An 18,925-nucleotide genomic window follows, 5' to 3' on the forward strand; every position below is an offset into this window, starting at 1 on the left:
TAATTTACTAAATTATATTGTAATTGAATAAAAAAGATCTATCTATCTATCTATCTATCTATCTATCTATCTATCTATCTATCTATCTATCTATCTATCTGTCTATCTATCTTCTGTATAATAATGGAATGGCTTTCTCTGGGATCAGCTTTGTCATGCCCCTTCCTTTTGAGACCATGGGGCAGATTTATGAAGCTTGGAGAAGAGATAAACTGGAGATAAAACGGAGAAAAGGTAAAATGAGATAAAGCACAGCCAATCAGCTGTGTTTGAAAAAGACAGTTGGGAGTTGATTGTCTGGTGCTTTTCTCCTTTTACCTTTTCTCCGCTTTATCTCCAGTTTATCTCTTCTCCAAGCTTAATAAATCTGCCCCCATGTGCCTTATGTCCCATTGTAAAAATGCAGGTGTGGGGGTAGGCGACAATTCTTTTTTATACATACAGCTCTCATCGCCGCCAGCCCTCGCCAGCCGCCAAATGGGTGCTGAATGGGGCGCGGCAATGGACGCGCAAGCGTGTGAAACGCTCGCACGTCCACATCCGACCATGTCCACCGGCGCACGCCATCCACTAGATCCCAGTGGATGGCGCGCTGATGGAAACACAGAGCCTGGCTCCATCTGTAGGGCACCAAAAAGTCTACTTACATCTCTATTTGGTCAGTTCAGGGTTCATGGCAGTAATATTGTCAATTTCTATTCTGTGTTGAATTTTACAGGGGCTAAAAATGTTACTCTAACTTAAGCAATTTCATAGTTAAAAAGTTAAAACTTTAAATGTAACAATCAACACTGCTCTGAATGGCTTAATTAAGAATCTATTGCTTATGGCATACCTGCAGAGAGCAATACAAATGAGATAAGACATTTTTTAACACTATAATTGCCAGAATGCTTACTTTTCAGGAAACAGTATATTGGAGGTGTTCCAGTAGTCACTCCCTGAGTTATAAAAATGTTACTAGACTTATTGAACCTTCTGACAAGAAAATCAGTCACAGGGTTTGTTTATATTAAAATTATAGAAAGATAGGTGAAAAATATTTACAAACCGCTGAGTGCTATTGTTTATCACAATTACTTGGGAAGTTACACAATGTACAGCTACGTATACATGGAGCAATATGATCGCTGAGCAATATATTACTCAGTATCCAGTTTTCATCAGCGACCAAATATGGTCACTGATAAAAACAAGACTCTCTGCCAGGGGAAGCCGCTGGTCAGAGGAGCATGCCCGAGGGCTGGTCGTGGGAGTGTGCTCCCGGCGACAGTCACCCCGTACACATTAGATTTCCCCTTGTGTACAGAGATTACCACAATTATACATATTTATTTTGAAACGTTCAGAAATGTACACTTGCCTACTCTCCTGCAAAGCCCTCAAGACAACTTAATTTCAGTGAGTTCTCCCGACCTCCAAAGGGTGTAAGCAACCTACCAGATGTATCCTACTTTGTAGGAAATCACTTTGTTAAGACATGCCCCAGATTTGTAGATGTCCTAATTCTTTGCACTGTGCAGTGGGAGGTGGGGCTTAATTATGTAAATCACATCACCATTACAATGCAAGCATTTAAATAATGATTTTAATGAAGTTAATTAAAGCAATGATGCAGATCAAATAGTCTTTAAAATGTCGCTGCTATAAAAGGGCTACCAAAGGCCCATACACATAAGGTGATTTTGAGCTTAAAGTCGCTTACTTTTCCCGCTTTGAGCTCAAAATCTCCTAGTGTGTATGGGCGGGTGATGAGTGGTGAGTGCTGATGAGCACTCCCACATCATCACAAGCCGCTGCTGGCCTTTACCCTTTATTAAAGGATGAGTCTCCTACTATGGAAAGTGGTTCACCCTGGTGGAAATTGCTAAGTGTGTAAGCATATTTTCATCACATTGTTAATGGCCAAAAACGCCTAGTGTCTACATATTAAGTCTACAACACAAGTTGGTTGAATATGAAAAAGTAGCTAACAACATCCACAAATTTATGTGTCCCCATGCTTTTGCGGAACATGTGAAGTTGGAATTTTGGATGCTCTTTTAGTATTAGGATCAATTGCAGCTAATGGGTGTAAATTGGGTACTTGTGTAGTATCACGGCTCCCATCGGATGCCATCGCATGCCATACAGTATGTAGTGGCATGAGATGGCATGCGATGGGATGCGATTTTTGCTGTTTTTAAGCATTTTTTTTAAATCGCATGCGATTCAATCGCATGCGATCGCATGCTATTTTTAACAGAAATGCATCCAAATGCATTGAAATTGGTATCAAACATGTTCAATGGCCCCCAAATGTCATTTTTCAGGCTGTACCACCCCCACTATCAACGCGAACCCGAAGCGTGGCGAGCATTATCCACGTCGGCGTGGAGTCGAGAATAGAAAGTGGGAGCCGTGATTCTACACAAGTACTGTAAATTGCACCTGGAAATACATGTTTTCTACTTGGTAAAATATTTTCAGGTATGATAAACTCCTGAAATGTATGACGATAAATTTCTGATTGCTATTAGTAATCAATACCTCCCAACATTTGTGAATAGGAAATTGGAACCCACAGTGCAAAAGGCATGGCTGCCCAAAAAAGGGGCCAGAGCCACAGAGTGGGTGGGTGTGGCATTGGGTCAAAGGTGCATGGTCTAGTGCCGTGGTACCCATTTACTTCACTTTGGAGGTGTGCACAGCACTCCCGTAGCAGCTGGGCAGCCCCGACTCTCTCCCTGTACTCAGTCCCTTCCTTCTTGCACTGAACAGAAGCCGTTCACTTGCAGAGCACAGCAGCGATGATCTCTGGCTCCCCCCAATTGCCCCTGCCCTCGGGACACTGCCACTCATGGGAGGGATAGTCTCCAATTAGTGGAAGTGTACAGCTATAATTGGGACAGTTCGGAGGTATGAGTAATCCCATATAAACTAACTAGTACCAGGATTTTCTTATTTGAAGTACCTGTACTGGTGATTGGTTGCGAAGACACCGACAAGTCATACTTTGCAAGCATGATGGTTTGTTATGATTTATCCACATACAAGAGATGACCAAATATGAGCAATGCAAAGACAAATAAAGCCGGAAATATACTGCAGTACTAACCAGAGAGGAGTTGATCCCTAAGTAGAGGTGAAGAGTCTAAGATGGATGCGGTATTCACCAGTGAACCCGCAGGGGATTTTGGACTTACAGTAGAAGCAACTGCCAGTCAGGTCACAACCCCTACTAGAGTACCATGGATAGCTCAAGGGAAATACTGAAAGTCACAGAAAAATAGTGCAAGATAATTAAATGAAAAATTTGCTAAGGAATAAAATCAATGTAGCAGGAGTCCGCTGGGTCCAAGGGTAGAGGTGATTGTCTGGAACCAATGGCAGAGATAAACAATAGATAGATTGAATGATAGAGTAGCAAGTAGTAACAATGGTATTACTTCTTTATAAGATCCAGTGACCAATGGTATCGCTGGTGCAGCAATCAAATGACTGAAGGTATCGATGATGCAGCAATCAGGTGACCAATGATAGAGCAGGTTGATAACCAACAGCAATGTCAGAGGTAACACATGGAGGAGTGCAGGATCCAAACTCACACACAGAGCTGTGCGATCAATGGCAATGGTGATTTGCCCTTTGTGAACGTGGGAGATTTATAACCTGACCTGCTCATGGACTGGCCATCAGAGTTTTCAGTACTGGATGAAGCTGGGTCACACGACAACAGGCAAAATATTGCTGACTTGGATGGAAAAGGAGCATGTGCAATGCAAGCATGAACCTAAGCATTCTGGACATAGATGGCCTCAGGGCCGGCCCTAGGCATAGGCATGCTAGGCAATTGCCTAGGGCAGCAGCCTATGCCTAGGGGCAGCAGCTCTGCGTTCGGCTGGCGCCTGGGTGACGTTTTTTAACTACAGTACTTGACGCTGTGTACAGACAGAGCTAGCCGCGGCCGCACTCCCCCCCCCGGCATTGTCAGACTGCCATTAACTTCCGCCCGCCACACCCCCCCGTGACGTGGGTGGTGACGCGGGCAGCAGTGCTCGCAGCAGAGACATCCCTTCCCTGTCTGTCCCACCTCCACCAGCCGCCACGGCGGCGCGTGCTGGGAGTAGTGGAGGAGGGACACTGCAGGAGAGCCACACTGCAGCAACTCCTTACTTCTGTAATGGTGCAATGACACTGCCTCCCTCTCCAGCATCCAGCCCTGGCCCACCATCATCAGTGTCCCAGTTTATGATTGCAGCCAGCCAGCCAGCCAGTGTAAGTTTTGAAGTAAACACTGTCCACTGTATTTTAATATTCTATGATTAACAAGTGGTGTCAGGGGTCTCTCTGTGTGACTATATTATATATATGTATGTGTGTGTGTGTGTGTGTGTGTGTGTGTGTGTATGCATATATATATATATATATATATATATATATATATGTATTTATTAATTATATTATATATTTAATAAATACATAGACCAAAACAATAATAATATGTACATAGTCATGTTTTTTTCATTTGTCAGGTTTTTCATGCTTTTTTGTTGTGTGTAAACACTACGTTTTGTGGTGGTATCATCTTCCTGGGGGGCGGGGGGGGGGGGGGGGGCTGCAACAAAAATCTTGCCTAGGGCTCCAAATTAGATAAGGCCGGCTCTGGATGGCCTACACAAACATGCAGTGACTGCGCCGCCTGGACACAGCAGGAGATCCAGCATTTCAAGAGACACTTGACTGAATGCCACCAGTGGCATGATGGGTTTGCAAAAAAATTAATATAATGTGTTAGTATTCGAAATGTTAGGGACCCATCTAATGAAGTTCACCTGGACGCGGTGGATGGGCCCACATATTTGCGCAAATGTGTGCTAAGAACTTCAATTATACTCCATGTTAATTGTAAGAGTTATCAAAATTATTTTTACTATCAGTGTTCTTAGCACCTAGAGTGTGCATCAGTATTGTTCTTTTTTCCCTGTATGGTACTAGAAGCCTTAACTTGGTAGCACCTCTCATTATGTTTAAAAATATGGTGTGCAGTCCAGTCTCCCCCTCTTTCCCAAAAATTTGTGTATATATTGTACACTGAAGGTAAGGCTCCTTCATTCTGGCACTGGCACCCCTCCCATCTACCCTCAGGTGTTTTAATTAGCACAGGTTCCTACATTGCTGACTGCATGTTAATATTAGCTCTATTTGAAGGTAAGACCTAGATAAATTTATATAATGTGTTAGTTTTAGAAATGTTAGGGACCCATCTAATGAAGTTCACCTGGACGCGGTGAATGGGCCCACATATTTGCGCAAATGTGTGCTAAGAACTTCAATTATACTCCATGTTAATTGTAAGAGTTATCAAAATTATTTTTACTATCAGTGTTCTTAGCACCTAGAGTGTGCATCAGTATTGTTGTTTTTTCCTGTAGGGTTCGCACCATCGGCCTTACTGGTAAGCACAGGTTTTGTTTGATCGGTGACAGTATCCCCCTCTTACAAGTGGCCAATGGACACTTTCTGAACTTGCATGAGTACTTGGCATGAAAGAGTCGAGGAGCATGAACATCAGAATCATTGATCCAAACATGCTCTTTGGGCCCATATCCTTTCCAATCAATAAGATATTGGAGCTTTTCAAATCTGAAGTGAAAATCCAAAATTTTATGTATCTCATATTTAGTTCCTTATTGCATATGGACCTTGAGAGCACTGGATAAGGCTGTCTGGCAATGATTTAGAATGGCTTAAGAAGTCTACTATGAAAGGAATTTTACACTTGCAAGTAAGAGGGCATCTTCAGTGTATAGGCAATTGACTAATGAAACATGGAGCAAACTTTATAGTGGGTAATCCTAATTTGAGATTATGTGTAGACAACGAAACCAAATCATCTGCCTTAAGACTGGAAAGTGCAGTGCGTCTCTTGTCAGAAAACTATTTGAAATGAGAATATTTAAATAAAGATCTCAGCTTTTTTCCAAAGCTTTGCAAGGCCTTACCAGCAGCGGGCACAGCTTGACTGGGTAAAGGCTGAAACTCTGGTAGCCAAGGTTGACAACCATAGACTGTGAAGAATGGAGTTGTTTCAGAGGATGAGTGGTAGAGAAAGTTATGGTCAAATTCTTCCCAAGGTAGCATCTCTGTTCAGTCATCCTGTGAAGAGTATATGTACATACAAAGAATCTTTTCAAGGTCTTGCTTGACCCTCCCGGTTTTGCAATTTGATTGAAGATGCTAAACTGAAGAGAATTTCCAGGAAATTTGAAACAGCGTGAAACAGGGCCATCCAAAACTTGTTCACAAACTGAACTCCTCCTTCAGAGATGATCTCTACTGGAAGTACATGCAGGCGATGATGAAAAGTGGAGCCAAGCAGTCTGCAGAAAGTAAATGAGTAAAGGGTACAAAATGTACCATCTTGGAGAAACAATCTATGGCCTAGATATCGTTGTATCCATTCAATGACTGAAGATTGGTAATAAAATCACTGAGTCTCTCGATTATCTACTTCACATGGGTTTGGTGGGAATCAAGTCAGGAGAAAAAATTAAAATGTTGTCTAGATATACCAGGACAGTTTTGTAAAGCAAATACCTGAAGATTTAGTTTAGGAAATGCTGGAACATAGCTGCGGCATTGCACAACCATCTTGAGTGTTAAAAGAAGTCTTCTACTTTTTTCCTTTAAGAATACGGATGAGAGTGTAGGACCTGCGTAGATCTAGTTTGGTGAAAATCGATGATCCTTTGAAATGATCAAATTACTGTGTAATTAAAGGTAAAGGATACCTGTTCTTGACAGTGATTTAGTTAATAGTCTATGCAAGGGTTCAGGCCACCATACTTCTTTGTGATGAAAATTAATCTGGCTCCTGCTAGTGATAATGAGGGTTGAATGAACCCTTTTTCCAAAATGTAATATAATCTGTAAAAGCCTGAGCCTCCGGAAAGGAAAGTGTGTATGTTACCAGGGATTAGGCCAATGGGACAGTCCTACTCCCTATGAGTGGGTAAAACATCAGCTGTCTATTTACAAAATACATATTGGTATTACTGGTATTGGAATGTAATCCATCAACTTTAGTAGTATTGGCAAAGAGAAAAGGGGTCTCAGATTCCAGACAATTGGAAAAACAAGACAGACTCCAGGCTGTGACTTTGAGATTAGTCCAGTCAAGCTACAGGTTGTGTAACTGAAGCCAGAAAAACCCAAGCACAATAGAATGAGAATATTTAGGTATCACTATGAAAGAAGTGAGTTCACTTGAAGATGAAGAGGTGCAGTACAAAGAGTTATAAAGATATCTGATATCCAACTACTATCCAGTGTGGTAAGTACAGTACCATGGAACTGGGCAATAGTAAGTCGATGATGTGAAAAAAGCAGAGTTCCGGGAATTCTCTAGCACTCCTTAATCCCTCTGCTGCAGTGGTTCTCAAATGGTGTTTCAATCTCAATAACACCCAAAAAAGGTACAAATGTTAGCAAGTGGAATGGGAACCGTTCTGCAGCGCTGGACAATATGAATAAATTTACTGGAAATCCCAAAGAGAAGCAGTCCACTCCGTAGTTACCTTGGACTTGCTAACATTAGTAAGTTGATGATGTTTCATCACATACTGTACTCTGCCGAAATAAAGCTTTTGGGTGCACCAGAGTCCAACTGGGCATAAATAACTCTGGTAGCATTAGGAGGTTCCAGGGTAACAAATAGTACAGACTCAGTATTTGGGTAAAAAAGAAGATCCTCCTAACTTGACCTCTCCAGCACAAGTTAGAAGTGTACATTTTCCAGATGAAGTGGACGTTGATTCAACAGGTGAGCAGCAGATCCACAGAACAGACACAAAGGGCTAGATGTGATAGGATGAGATTTTTAGTCATGTTCCAAAATCGCACAAAATCACATGTTTTGCAATAGCACATATTTTTGTCAAATTCACAAATGGTCCTGATTCCCAAAATATGGGAGACAAAAGAGTAGGGGTCCCTCGTATTTTGGCAACAAACACCGGGCCCAAACAGCCAGCAGGGTAATGTCACAGCCGGGGAAAACTTTTTACACAAGCTCCCCCAGCCAAAGCATTCATCCCTGTGGCTGGGCAGCCCAGGCAGTAGGGGATCCCTTGTGTTTTTTTGTCCCAGGAATTTCTAATAACTAGGACCGGTTCTTTGAGCCTGGGGCTGGCTATGCTCAGGTGGGGAACCAATTTTTAGTTGTAACACTTTTTTTGGGACAGAACCATGCACAGATCTCACTGATCTGTGCATAGTTCAGTGAATTTCACCAGATTAAACTTGGTCTATTGTGTGTGGGAATTTTTACATTTGCAGATTGTATACTTTATAAAGGGAAAACATCTGTATGCGAATTGGAGTGTGTTAAAAACCGTCATGTCATATTGTGCGAATTTCGTGGCAACATTTTTTTCGATTTTACTGCAAAACACATCCTATTACACATAGGAATTACACTAAACAGGTGAATTCTGCAATTTTTTTTTTTTACAAAATATCTCAAAAGTCTCATCCTATTACAACTCACTCAAATTGTTTTTAAACCTTCAAAGGCCTTCAAAAAGACCGACCAATTTGCATAGGTTCTTCTTATTAACAGTTTCTTATACAGTGCACACATATTCCGCAGCGCTTTACAGAGAATATTTGAACATTCACATCAGTCCCTGCCCCAGTGGAGCTTACAATCTATATTCCCTACCACATGTATACACAGACATTCATTTTTGTTGGGAGCCAATTAACATTCCAGTATATTTTTGGATTGTGAGAAGAAACCAGAGTACCTGAAGGAAACCCATGCAAGCACTGGGAGAATATACAAACTCCGCACAATTAAGTTGGTAAATGAAGCAAGACCATGTTGTCTTCTAGATGGTCAGACAGACCATTCTAGAAAACAACAATGAGGGCCTCCTCATTCCATTTTAATTCAGAGGCTTATTTCCTGAACTGAAGCACATACTGACCGACTGTTCTGCCCACCTTGGTGTAGGTAGAGAATATCAATAGAAGCCAAAGTTGTCCTTCAGGGTTCATCAAATTTTAGCTAAAAATGGAAATAAATTCAGTGTAATTGGAGATAAATGCAATAGACTGTTCCTATAGTGGAGATACCCATTCCAGGGCATGTCTAGAAAGGAGGAAAATGGTCAGGTATGTTCTGTAGAAATAAAGTAGCTTGAAGCTGAAACTAAATCTCACATACACACACATGGTTTATACAAATTGAGGTTCCAATCAAATTTGGCTAGGGTAATGAGGCGAATTTGAGTCACAGAAGCAGAGGAGGAAAAAGTTGCTTGAGCTAATGAAGGACCAGATGTTACTGGCACCGGTCAATGGTGATAAGCTTCTTGTCATTCTAGATGACTCATCACATCATGCATCACTGTCTCCCCAGAATCTGAATCACCAGTTGAATCCATACAGTATGGCCAGTACCAATTGTCAGGATTTGAGTGTTTGCTGTACCCAATCTGGTAATTGGTTGCAAAGACACAGGACTAGTGATACTTTTCAAGCGTGATGGTTGAATATCATTTTTCCACATATAGGAGATGATACAATATGAGCAATGCAAAGATAAATAAAACTGGCAGTACTAACCAGAGAGGTGTTAAACCCTAAGAAGGGATGCAGGGTCTAAGCTGGCAGTGGTATTCACCAGTGAGCCTGGCAGGGGATTTTGGACTTGGCAGCACCCGCCAGCTACTAGACCCCCTACTAGAGTTGCCTGGATAGCTCTATTTAATTACTTAAAGTTAAGAAAATAATAGCCCAATAACAGTTTAACAGTAAAAAAGTTTGATAAGGACATAAGCATCAGCTAGAAGTGATGGTAGAGATTATCGCTGGAGCCGATGTCATAGCAGGTAGTACAAATGGTATCGCTCCTTTACCAGAAAGATCACTGTAGGTATCAATGGAGAAGATGTTGAATCAATTGGAAGACCAATGGTAATGATGGTGCAGCAATCGGGTGACAGATGGTATCAATGGTGCAGCGATCGGGTCCAGAGGGTATTAAATACTATCGGTGGTGCAGCAATTGGGTGACCAATGTTATCTATGGTTAATCAATCAGGAGACTGATGGTAAAAGTGGTGCTGCATTTGGATGACTGATGGTATCAATGGTGCAGAAATCAGGTAAATGAAGGTTGAGCAGGAGGATAATCAATAGCAAGGTAAGTTGTAACACTGGGGAGTACAGGATCCAAGCTCACACTAGAGCTGTGTGACATACTGTATGGCATTGGTGATTTGCCCCTTGTGCACCTGGGATATTTATACCCTGCGCTGCCACTGGACTGGTCACAACAGTGAGGTGATCATCAGAGTGTTCAGTACTAAATGAAGCTGGGTCACATGAACATAACAGGCAAGATGTCACCATCCATACTGCCAGCTTGGAGGGGAACGGAGCCCTTGGGATGTCAGCATGAACTTGGGTATTCTGGACATAGATGGGCTGCACAGACTTGCTGGGACTGCGCCACCCAGACACAGCAGGAGTTCCAGCATTGAGGGATATACTTTACTGAATGCTGACAGTGGTGTGCAGGGTTCACACCAGCGGCTGGTAAGCAACGGGGTCTGTTTGGTACAGATTTGCATGAGTTGTAGTATTTAAGGTATTAGTTGTTCTTAAAGAAATTTGCTAAATCTAATAAAAATTTACCAAAATAGTTCTCTTTTTATTTAGTATTTCAGGAGTTTCAAAATAACATTACTCTTGAAAAAATATATTTAATGAGGGTGGAGGGTGTAATATAATTGAACATTTTTGAAAATACTGATCAGTCTCATCATATTTCCTGGCATATATGTAAAAAAAGAAGAAAAAGGGGTTTAAATATGCAATCAAGCCTCTGTAGCATGAACATCTCTAGAAACAAGGATAAACTCTTTGCAATATTTCACCTGGAAGCTCGTGGGACACGCCCAACAAAATGTTTGACCCTGGTAGGTGTGTCCAGTACTACATACCTTCAACAAGAGACATAAACTCGTAAGAAACCCAAGCCATTAATACACTTCCAGTGTTCCATCTGTTCCAGCAGCCTTCCAGCATGTAATTGCTTTGCTGCAAAAATCTTAACAAATCAATATATTTTACAGGCAAATTGCTTGACAACACGGAACACTGGCAAATGATCAATCTTTTCTTTTAAAACCATTTTCCCACTAACCTATATGTGCAGCTATTAGGAACATTCAACTTACCTCTCTTATAATTTTGAAGCTTACGATTTATGCATTTGAACATTCAACAGAAATTGTAGTCTCTGCGGTCATATAAATCAATGCTACATTACCCATAGATGCATATTACAGAACAAATAAACTATTTTCTGTTAATGGGCAAATGAGACCTTTATAATAAGAGGAGTGTATAAATGTTGTATGTTGTGTGCAGACAGGATGAAACCAGAACAAATTGTTAGCCATAAATCAAATATAACCCAGTGATTCCTTAAACATAGTTGAGATACTCGTGTATCATGTTTCTTGTGCTGCAGAAGCAAAGCTTACTTAATCCTCATATTGGAGAGTCGTGTATGTCATTAAACAGTCCAAAGTCCATCATTTCTGACTGTTATTCCGGATGTAAAAGTAAAGAGATAAATAAAGCATGAATCATAAATATATTGGGGAGGCTGAGAACCATTACAGTAAAAGTAATTCATATTATTACAGCAGAATTAAACCTTTCTAACAAGACAAATAATATCTTAGCATTAACGTATGCAATATTGGCCACTAAAGACCCATACACACTAGTGGATATTGTAAAAGCTTTTGCTCAAAAAGGGCCTTTTCATCTTTTTGTCTAGTGCGTATATTCAATATTGTTAACGATGCACGCTCCAGCGTGTCGTAAATGACACCTTCCATCTGCTGAACATTGAAGTTTGTTGCCCACGGGCCTCCACAGACCTTAACCCTTTGAGTACCAACATCCCTGTGAGAGATGTGGAAAATATCCCCTAAGAATGCCAGCATACTTCACATTTGTTATTTCAATTCAAATAAAAAATATGTGAAAATGATTATATCATCTATATGTGTCTAGTGTCCATGAGTCTCTGAAACACTGCCATTTGGTGGCAGAGAGTGAAACTACATCTCTTTCTCACACATGCACAAACACAGAAGGTAGCAGACTAGCTTTTGAATCATTTGCTTCCAGTGGGCTTGCTAGTTTCCTATATATGGTAAACATTACAGGTCATCATGATGAAAAAAATGTTTTACTCCTATTTTGACAAATTTCCTAGGCACTCAAAGGGTTAATCCAGTCCTATATTTACAGCAGACTTTTTAGTCTCATGTAGAAAAACTGCTATTTTGTTCTTGACCAAAAGTGTTATGCTTATATGAGTTATTCATTGAAATTGAACTATTCCACCTGACTTTCTTTGTGGGGGGGAGGGGGGGGGGGGGATATGGCACTAGGTTGCCTAAAAAAACGCCTCTAAGTTGTATGTTCAATGTGGGAACTCGCACATGTGGGATATTTGTGATGGGAGGGACAGGAGGGATAATTGTGATGGGTCATAGTAGGGATAAGTGGAAGGATATGTATAAAAAATATATATAATTAATGTATGGGAGCAGAGGCCGAAGAATATTTTGAGGTACACCACTGCTCATAGGAGAGCTTTACAAATTTGAATGATGAGCGTGTGTTCAACAAGTACACTATTTATTTCATAAACATGAAATTTACATTTCTAGTTTCTTTTGCTCCAAATATATGTTTTACTACATTTATATATACTTTGTTTCCTTACTGTTAGGTTTTGACTTTTGTTTATGATGGTATTTTAGGTACTTGTTTCCTAGCACGGCGCCACCGATTTTAATTGTATTGATCGCGGCCGCAAAAAGCGCGTCGATCGCATCGCATGCCAACCAAATCGCATGCAATGCGATCAACACAATTTTTGCATTGGAATCAATGTAAAATGGTCCCTGAGACCCAATTTTACATTGATTTCAATGTAAAAAGCCCCCAAACCCCCCATTTTCATTGCAAACCCCCCTCATGGGTGAAATGGCCCTACATTGTTAACGCCGCACCACTATTGACGCCAACCCGAAGCGTGGCGAGCCAACCTTTTCATACCCCCACTATCCATGTCAACGTGGAGTTGATTTTATAAAGTGTGGCGAGCGCAGCGAGCCACCGAGCCCGAAGCGTGGCGAGCAGACGCGCATAACTTCACAGGTATACGCGTCTCCTCGCGGGGCTAGCTGCGCTCGCCATGCTTCGGGCTCGGTGGCTCGCTGCGCTTGCCACACTTTATAGAATCAACTCCACGCCGATGTGGATAGTGGGGGTATGAAAAGGTCGGAGGACGCGTACCGCCACCCCACGCGGGCTCGCTGCGCTCGCCATGCTTCGGGTTGGCATCAATAGTGGGGTGGCATAAACAATGGGGGGCATTTAGCATACTTAATACCCATGAGGGGGCATATACAATAAGAAATTGGCCATATTGGCCCGTTTCCCATTGTTCCCTATGTAAAATCGCGTTGATCGCGTCGATCGCATCGCATGCCATTATAATGACATGCGATCGACGTGATCAATGCGATTTTAACTTTAAAAATCATTTAACATAGTTCTCTATGGGAAAATCGCGTCGATCGCATCACGTGCCATTATAATGGCACGCGATGGACGCGATCAACGCGATTTTCTCTTTACCGGCAATTAAAGCTGGTAATTGACAGAAAATCGCATCCATCGCGTCGATCGCATGCCTTAAGTACCTTAACTTAAGGCATGTGATCAACCCCGACGGGCGCCGTGCTAGGAAACAAGTACCATATTTTTATTTTGTTTTCATTATTATTGGTCATCCCTGAACTCCCCTTAGGCCACCTTCATTATGGTTTGACAGGTATACCGCCCCAATCAAACTCCCCACACATTACTTGTTTTCACATCAAGCAGTTTTGATAGAGTGGCACACATAGATGAGTGAGGATGTATAGTGTAAGTGCATAATCTGTTTATTTAAGACTTTTAAATATATTTATTTTATGTGTACACATATGTGAACAGAAAGCTTGGTATGTGTAGGTTCTTCGATCTACTAAAATCCGGCACTTACTGTATATAGTACCTAATACAAAGATAAAAGTTTTGCAGATTGTTTTTTGGGGGGCCATACACAAAGGGCCAAATGTAATAGGGTGTAGGAATCAGAAAGGGTGACATTTTGGGAGAGTTTTTCCATTGTTTTTTAAGCAGCAATCATTTACACTGTAAAACCAGGTTGATTTTGCCATGCAATTGATTGCCACTTTTAAAAAAAAAAGAGGAAACTCTCCCAAAATCTCTCACTTTCTGATTCTCACACCCTTTTACATTTGGCCCAAAGTGTCATTCTCCAATCTGCCCACTTAACACCTCTTTTTCCTTTTTTGGTGAACTGTACTGCATCTAATAGGTAATTATTACTGTTCAGTCCACTCCGGTCCATCTGCAGGTCTGCCTGTCAGGTGCATTTTCACATGCAAATTAATTAAATAGGTTATAAAAATATGAATACAAAATATATTATTTCTCCACAAGTTTTCTTTGTCATGTCTCATTTTTATTTTATACCTATCTAATATATTATAATAGGCTATTGCATTGTACCTCTGGAAACTACGGGTGAAATTTAATAGGATGAGAGATTTAGAAAGTGAGAGATTTTGTAAGAAATCTCCAGTTTTTTTTTAAAGCAGCAATCATTTACACTGCAAAGCCTGTTTGATTTTGTAGTGTAAACGATTGCCGCTTTTTTAAAAAAAATGGAGATTTTTACCAATTTTCTCACTTTCTGATTCTCTCACACTATTACATTTCACTCTATGGGGTTTATTCTAGTTCATTCTTTCTGACAAAATCCTTCTTAGATGGACAAAACCATGTGCACTGCAAGGGGGCAGATGTAACATGTGCAGAGAGAATTAGATTTGGGTGAGTTATTTTGTTTCTGTGCAGGGAAAATACTGACTGCATGATTTTACACTTCAATATAGATCTCACTTTGAAGAAAAACCCCACCCAAATCTAATTCTCTCTGCACAAGTTACATCTGCCCCACCCGCAGTGCACATGGTTTTGTCCATCTAAGAAGGATTTTGTCAGAAAGAATGGACTAGAATAACCCCCTATGTTGGGGAATCAGGACAGTTGTAACTATTTTATAGGAATGCAATTCTTTGTTGCTTGTTTGCAATAAGTGTGTTTTCTTAATTACTTCTTCAAAAACACAGTTGTTTACTTTATTATCATTTTGGAAAAAAAGGTTTTTTTAATTGATATGTTTAATGAGCTACCAATACTGCCCAATTATTAGAAAATTGTTTAATTCTTTTTCCTTATGTTGGACCCATGGAGGTACTGTAAAAAAAAAGTAGAAAAAAGTTTAAACAAAATACTAAAATAAAAACATAGAGCTATAACCCATAAAACTTGTTTCAGTATTTTAACATACCGTATATACTCGAGTATAAGTCGACCCGAATATAAGCCGAGGCACCTAATTTCACAACAAAAAACTGGGAAAACTTATTGACTCAGTGGGACCCTCACTCACTCGTGTATAAGCCGAGGGGGTCTTTTTCAGCATAAAAAATGTTCTGAAAAAGTAGGCTTATACTCGAGTATATATGGTACACGCCAAGGCAGCAGTTCTTCGTTATTCATTCAGTCATTCAGTCTTGTACTATATAACCCAACGTAATTCAGCAGGAGATACACCGAAAAGGAAAAATAACAATTCTATGCGAAGACCAGCATACATCTCTGTGCATTGTCTGTCCAAAAGGAATGAGAAAATATACTAATATCTTTGTATTGATCTCATAGTTTGCTTAATAATCTTTCTTTTACAGAAATTTTTGTAATACAAAAACATGAATATATATTTATATACACTGATATAGATATAAAATACCTATGCTAACATTTTTGTTTCCATTTAAAAATATAATGAAGGTTCATTAGATATTTTGGTCATTTGGTGGAAGTTAGATAAATGTCACTGGAATAACAAGGTGGATAGTGGTCATCCTATATAAGTTTCTCGTATTCTCTATTTCTATTTTCCATTTTGCACATTGTTGAAGTTAATGTTACTTCAGCAGTTTTTGTGGGTCATCATATCTTGTTCTCTATCCCTGTAGAAGCAGCAACATGAAGTAATTTCCACCACATGTAGATGGGAAGCATGGACTCACAACCTTGTTGTTTGTTGACAATAAATAAGAAAAAGAGTACAAATATACATCAATGATAATTTGGGACTTTAAATATTCTTGAAAAAAATCTATTGTCCCTTATCATCTTCCTTGCAGTCTCTAGAGCTACACCTGTCTTGGTGGAAGGAATGACATTGGTGGTGTGGAGAGATCCAAATCGTCCATTATGATTAAATAGGTTATTTCAGTTAGATCATCGACACGTGTGCATTTCAACTACTTTGTGGCACTGTTTACATTTGACAAAGCAGCACCAGTGGAATTTACAACTGCACCTTTCTATTATTTCAACTTCTTCTGTGTGAAATCCTCGACCGCAGCACATTAGCTCACAACCATCAATAGCCTTGGAAGTCTTGTTACACTGTCGGCCAGTAGTTCCTAAAACTCCATTCTTTAAGTCGTGGTCACAAAAATCTGGGCTGGAATCGAGATATACTAGGTCTTCGTCTGTATGTGGCTTGAATTGGGAATTTTTAGGAACCAAGACTTTGGTTGTGCCAATCTTTTTCTGCTCCACTTCGGTGGCTCCGTCAAACTTTTCCTTCAAAACGTTTCCAACTTTTCGAAATGGAGGCATGGCTTTCCAGCATGTCTTTACCTCACAGGATCCAGAGACACCATGGCACTTACATTCCACGCGCATGTTGTTAAGGATAGCCTAATAATAAAAGTAAAAATATTTTAGGTGACCATTTCATATAATTATATTTGTAGACAAAACAGAAAATATGTGTGCAGAAAGGAAGAGTGAACAAAATCTTATGTTATGTCCCTAATAAGAGTGAAGACTTCAGTTCAATTTTAAACTGGAAGGACATGGGAAGGTCAGGGTTTGCTCTGGGTGGCAGGGGGCATGAGCTAAGTTTGGAAAGTATGCACATCACAGAAATATACTGCTCTCCTAAAGCACACAACAAAGCAAGATATACTGTAGATACAGCTGTTTAGTAATTTTGGAAACACAGCATCTACAGATGGAGCGCCTCTCGCTATTGCTCCGCCAGTGCCAGAATCTGGCCGCTGGCGATCGCCGGCGGAGAGGCGCCCCATCTGACTGAGACTCGCTTGCATCTCACACGCACGCGCGTCTCAGTTTCCCATCGGCGGGGGGGGACGGGAACCCTGTCCGTCTCCGCTTCAGGGAGACGGACAGGGTTAGGGGGGGGCGGCACGGCGGTGGAGACCCGGGGTGACCCTCGGCGAGGCGGCGGGGACCTGGGGTAAGGCAATGCGCGCGCATCTCGTCCCCTTACGGCGGCTTGCAGGGGATGGCGGCTGTCGAATCTTCCGCCATCCCCTGCAATAGCGAGGAGCGCTGCATCTGTATATGATTGGTGGTTCATGTATATTCCCTCTGTCTCTCATTTCTGTCCTCCATACACCACCCGTCTCCCTGTATATCATTTCTGCCCTTCCCTATCTATATTTCATCTCTATCTCCCTACCTCCAATTCTCACATCTGACATCACTATCTCCCTCACTCCCCCGCCATCTCCATGTCTTACATCTGTCTTTCTCACCTTCCTGTCTCTGTCCCTGTCACCCCCCTTCCTGTCTGTAATGTCTGTTCCCTTAACAACCCTATCTTCTCACCTCGATCCTACTTACTGTCTGTCTCCCACTCCCTCATCTCTGTCCCTCTCAGCCGCTAGTCTCCCTCTCTCTAATTTTTCCCATTATGTCTCTTTTAGCTCAGACCCTAATATCACAGTCACATTCATTTCTGTGTGTGTGTTTGCTATTGGGACAGTACCTGACTCTTTAGTCAGCTCCTGTAGCCTGATCCCATTTGGCCGCAGGTTTTCCTGGAGAAAACACTTCTAAATTAAGAGTGTTGGGGGGGAGGAGGGGAGCCAGAAGAGTGTAGTCAACGAATATGCAAGGTTAAAAACCATCAATGGTTTGCCACTATTGCTTGATGGTTTTGCGATCAATGGCAGAGAACCACCTTTCTAAAGGAACCTATCTCTGGCATGGTGCCCATTAATTTATACCTACTTCTATCATTGCCCTGACAGTCACCCCCTTCCCCATTCATTCCCACACCCTAGCCTTATTGAGCCACTTCTCACTGTGGGAATGCTCAACAACGGTTTCCTGTAAGTGGTTTCCTGCCATCAGCAGTGACCCCTTTAATGGCCATAGAATTTGACGGCAGATAAGAACCACTTGGCCCATCTAGTCTGCCCCTTTTTTTAAACATGTTACCGCAAACCATATTTGATCCTTATTTATTTGTAAGGATATCAATATGCTTATCCCAAGCATGTTTAAATTGTACTACTGTATTTGTGTCTACCACCTCTGATGGTAGGCTATTCCACTTATGTACTACTCTTTCTGTGAAAAAATTCTTCCTCACATTTCCCCTGAATCTTCCTCCCTCTAGTTTTAGTGCATGTCCTCGTGTTCTGTTGCTCTTCTTCCTGTGAAGAATGCCTCCCACCTGTACCTTGTTAAAAACCTTGATATATTTGAAAGTTTCTATCATGTCCCCCTTTCCCTTCTCTGCTCTAAAGTATACATATTAAGATCTTTTAGTCTTTCCTGGTACGTTTTGTGATGTAGGCCATGCACCATTTTAGTTGCTCTTCTTTGTACAGTCTCTAATGTATGTATATCCTTCTGGAGATATGGCCTCCAGAAC

The 18,925-nt window shown here is 41.1% G+C and overlaps 1 protein-coding gene across 1 annotated transcript in view; it reads right to left on the bottom strand.

The window, feature by feature from the left end:
- Positions 1–15,177: 15,177 nt before the first annotated feature.
- The window catches only part of WNT4 (Wnt family member 4), a 112,655-nt gene continuing 108,907 nt past the window's right edge, over positions 15,178–18,925 (bottom strand). The window contains exon 5 of the mRNA XM_083162787.1: positions 15,178–16,935. Within this exon, the coding sequence (XP_083018913.1) occupies positions 16,468–16,935 (468 nt within the window). The 3' untranslated portion in view covers positions 15,178–16,467. The remainder of the gene's footprint in view (positions 16,936–18,925) is intronic.

The sequence above is a fragment of the Crinia signifera genome, chromosome 19, assembly GCF_055691185.1.
Source record: "Crinia signifera chromosome 19, ASM5569118v1, whole genome shotgun sequence".
NCBI classification, from domain to species: Eukaryota; Metazoa; Chordata; class Amphibia; order Anura; family Myobatrachidae; genus Crinia; species Crinia signifera.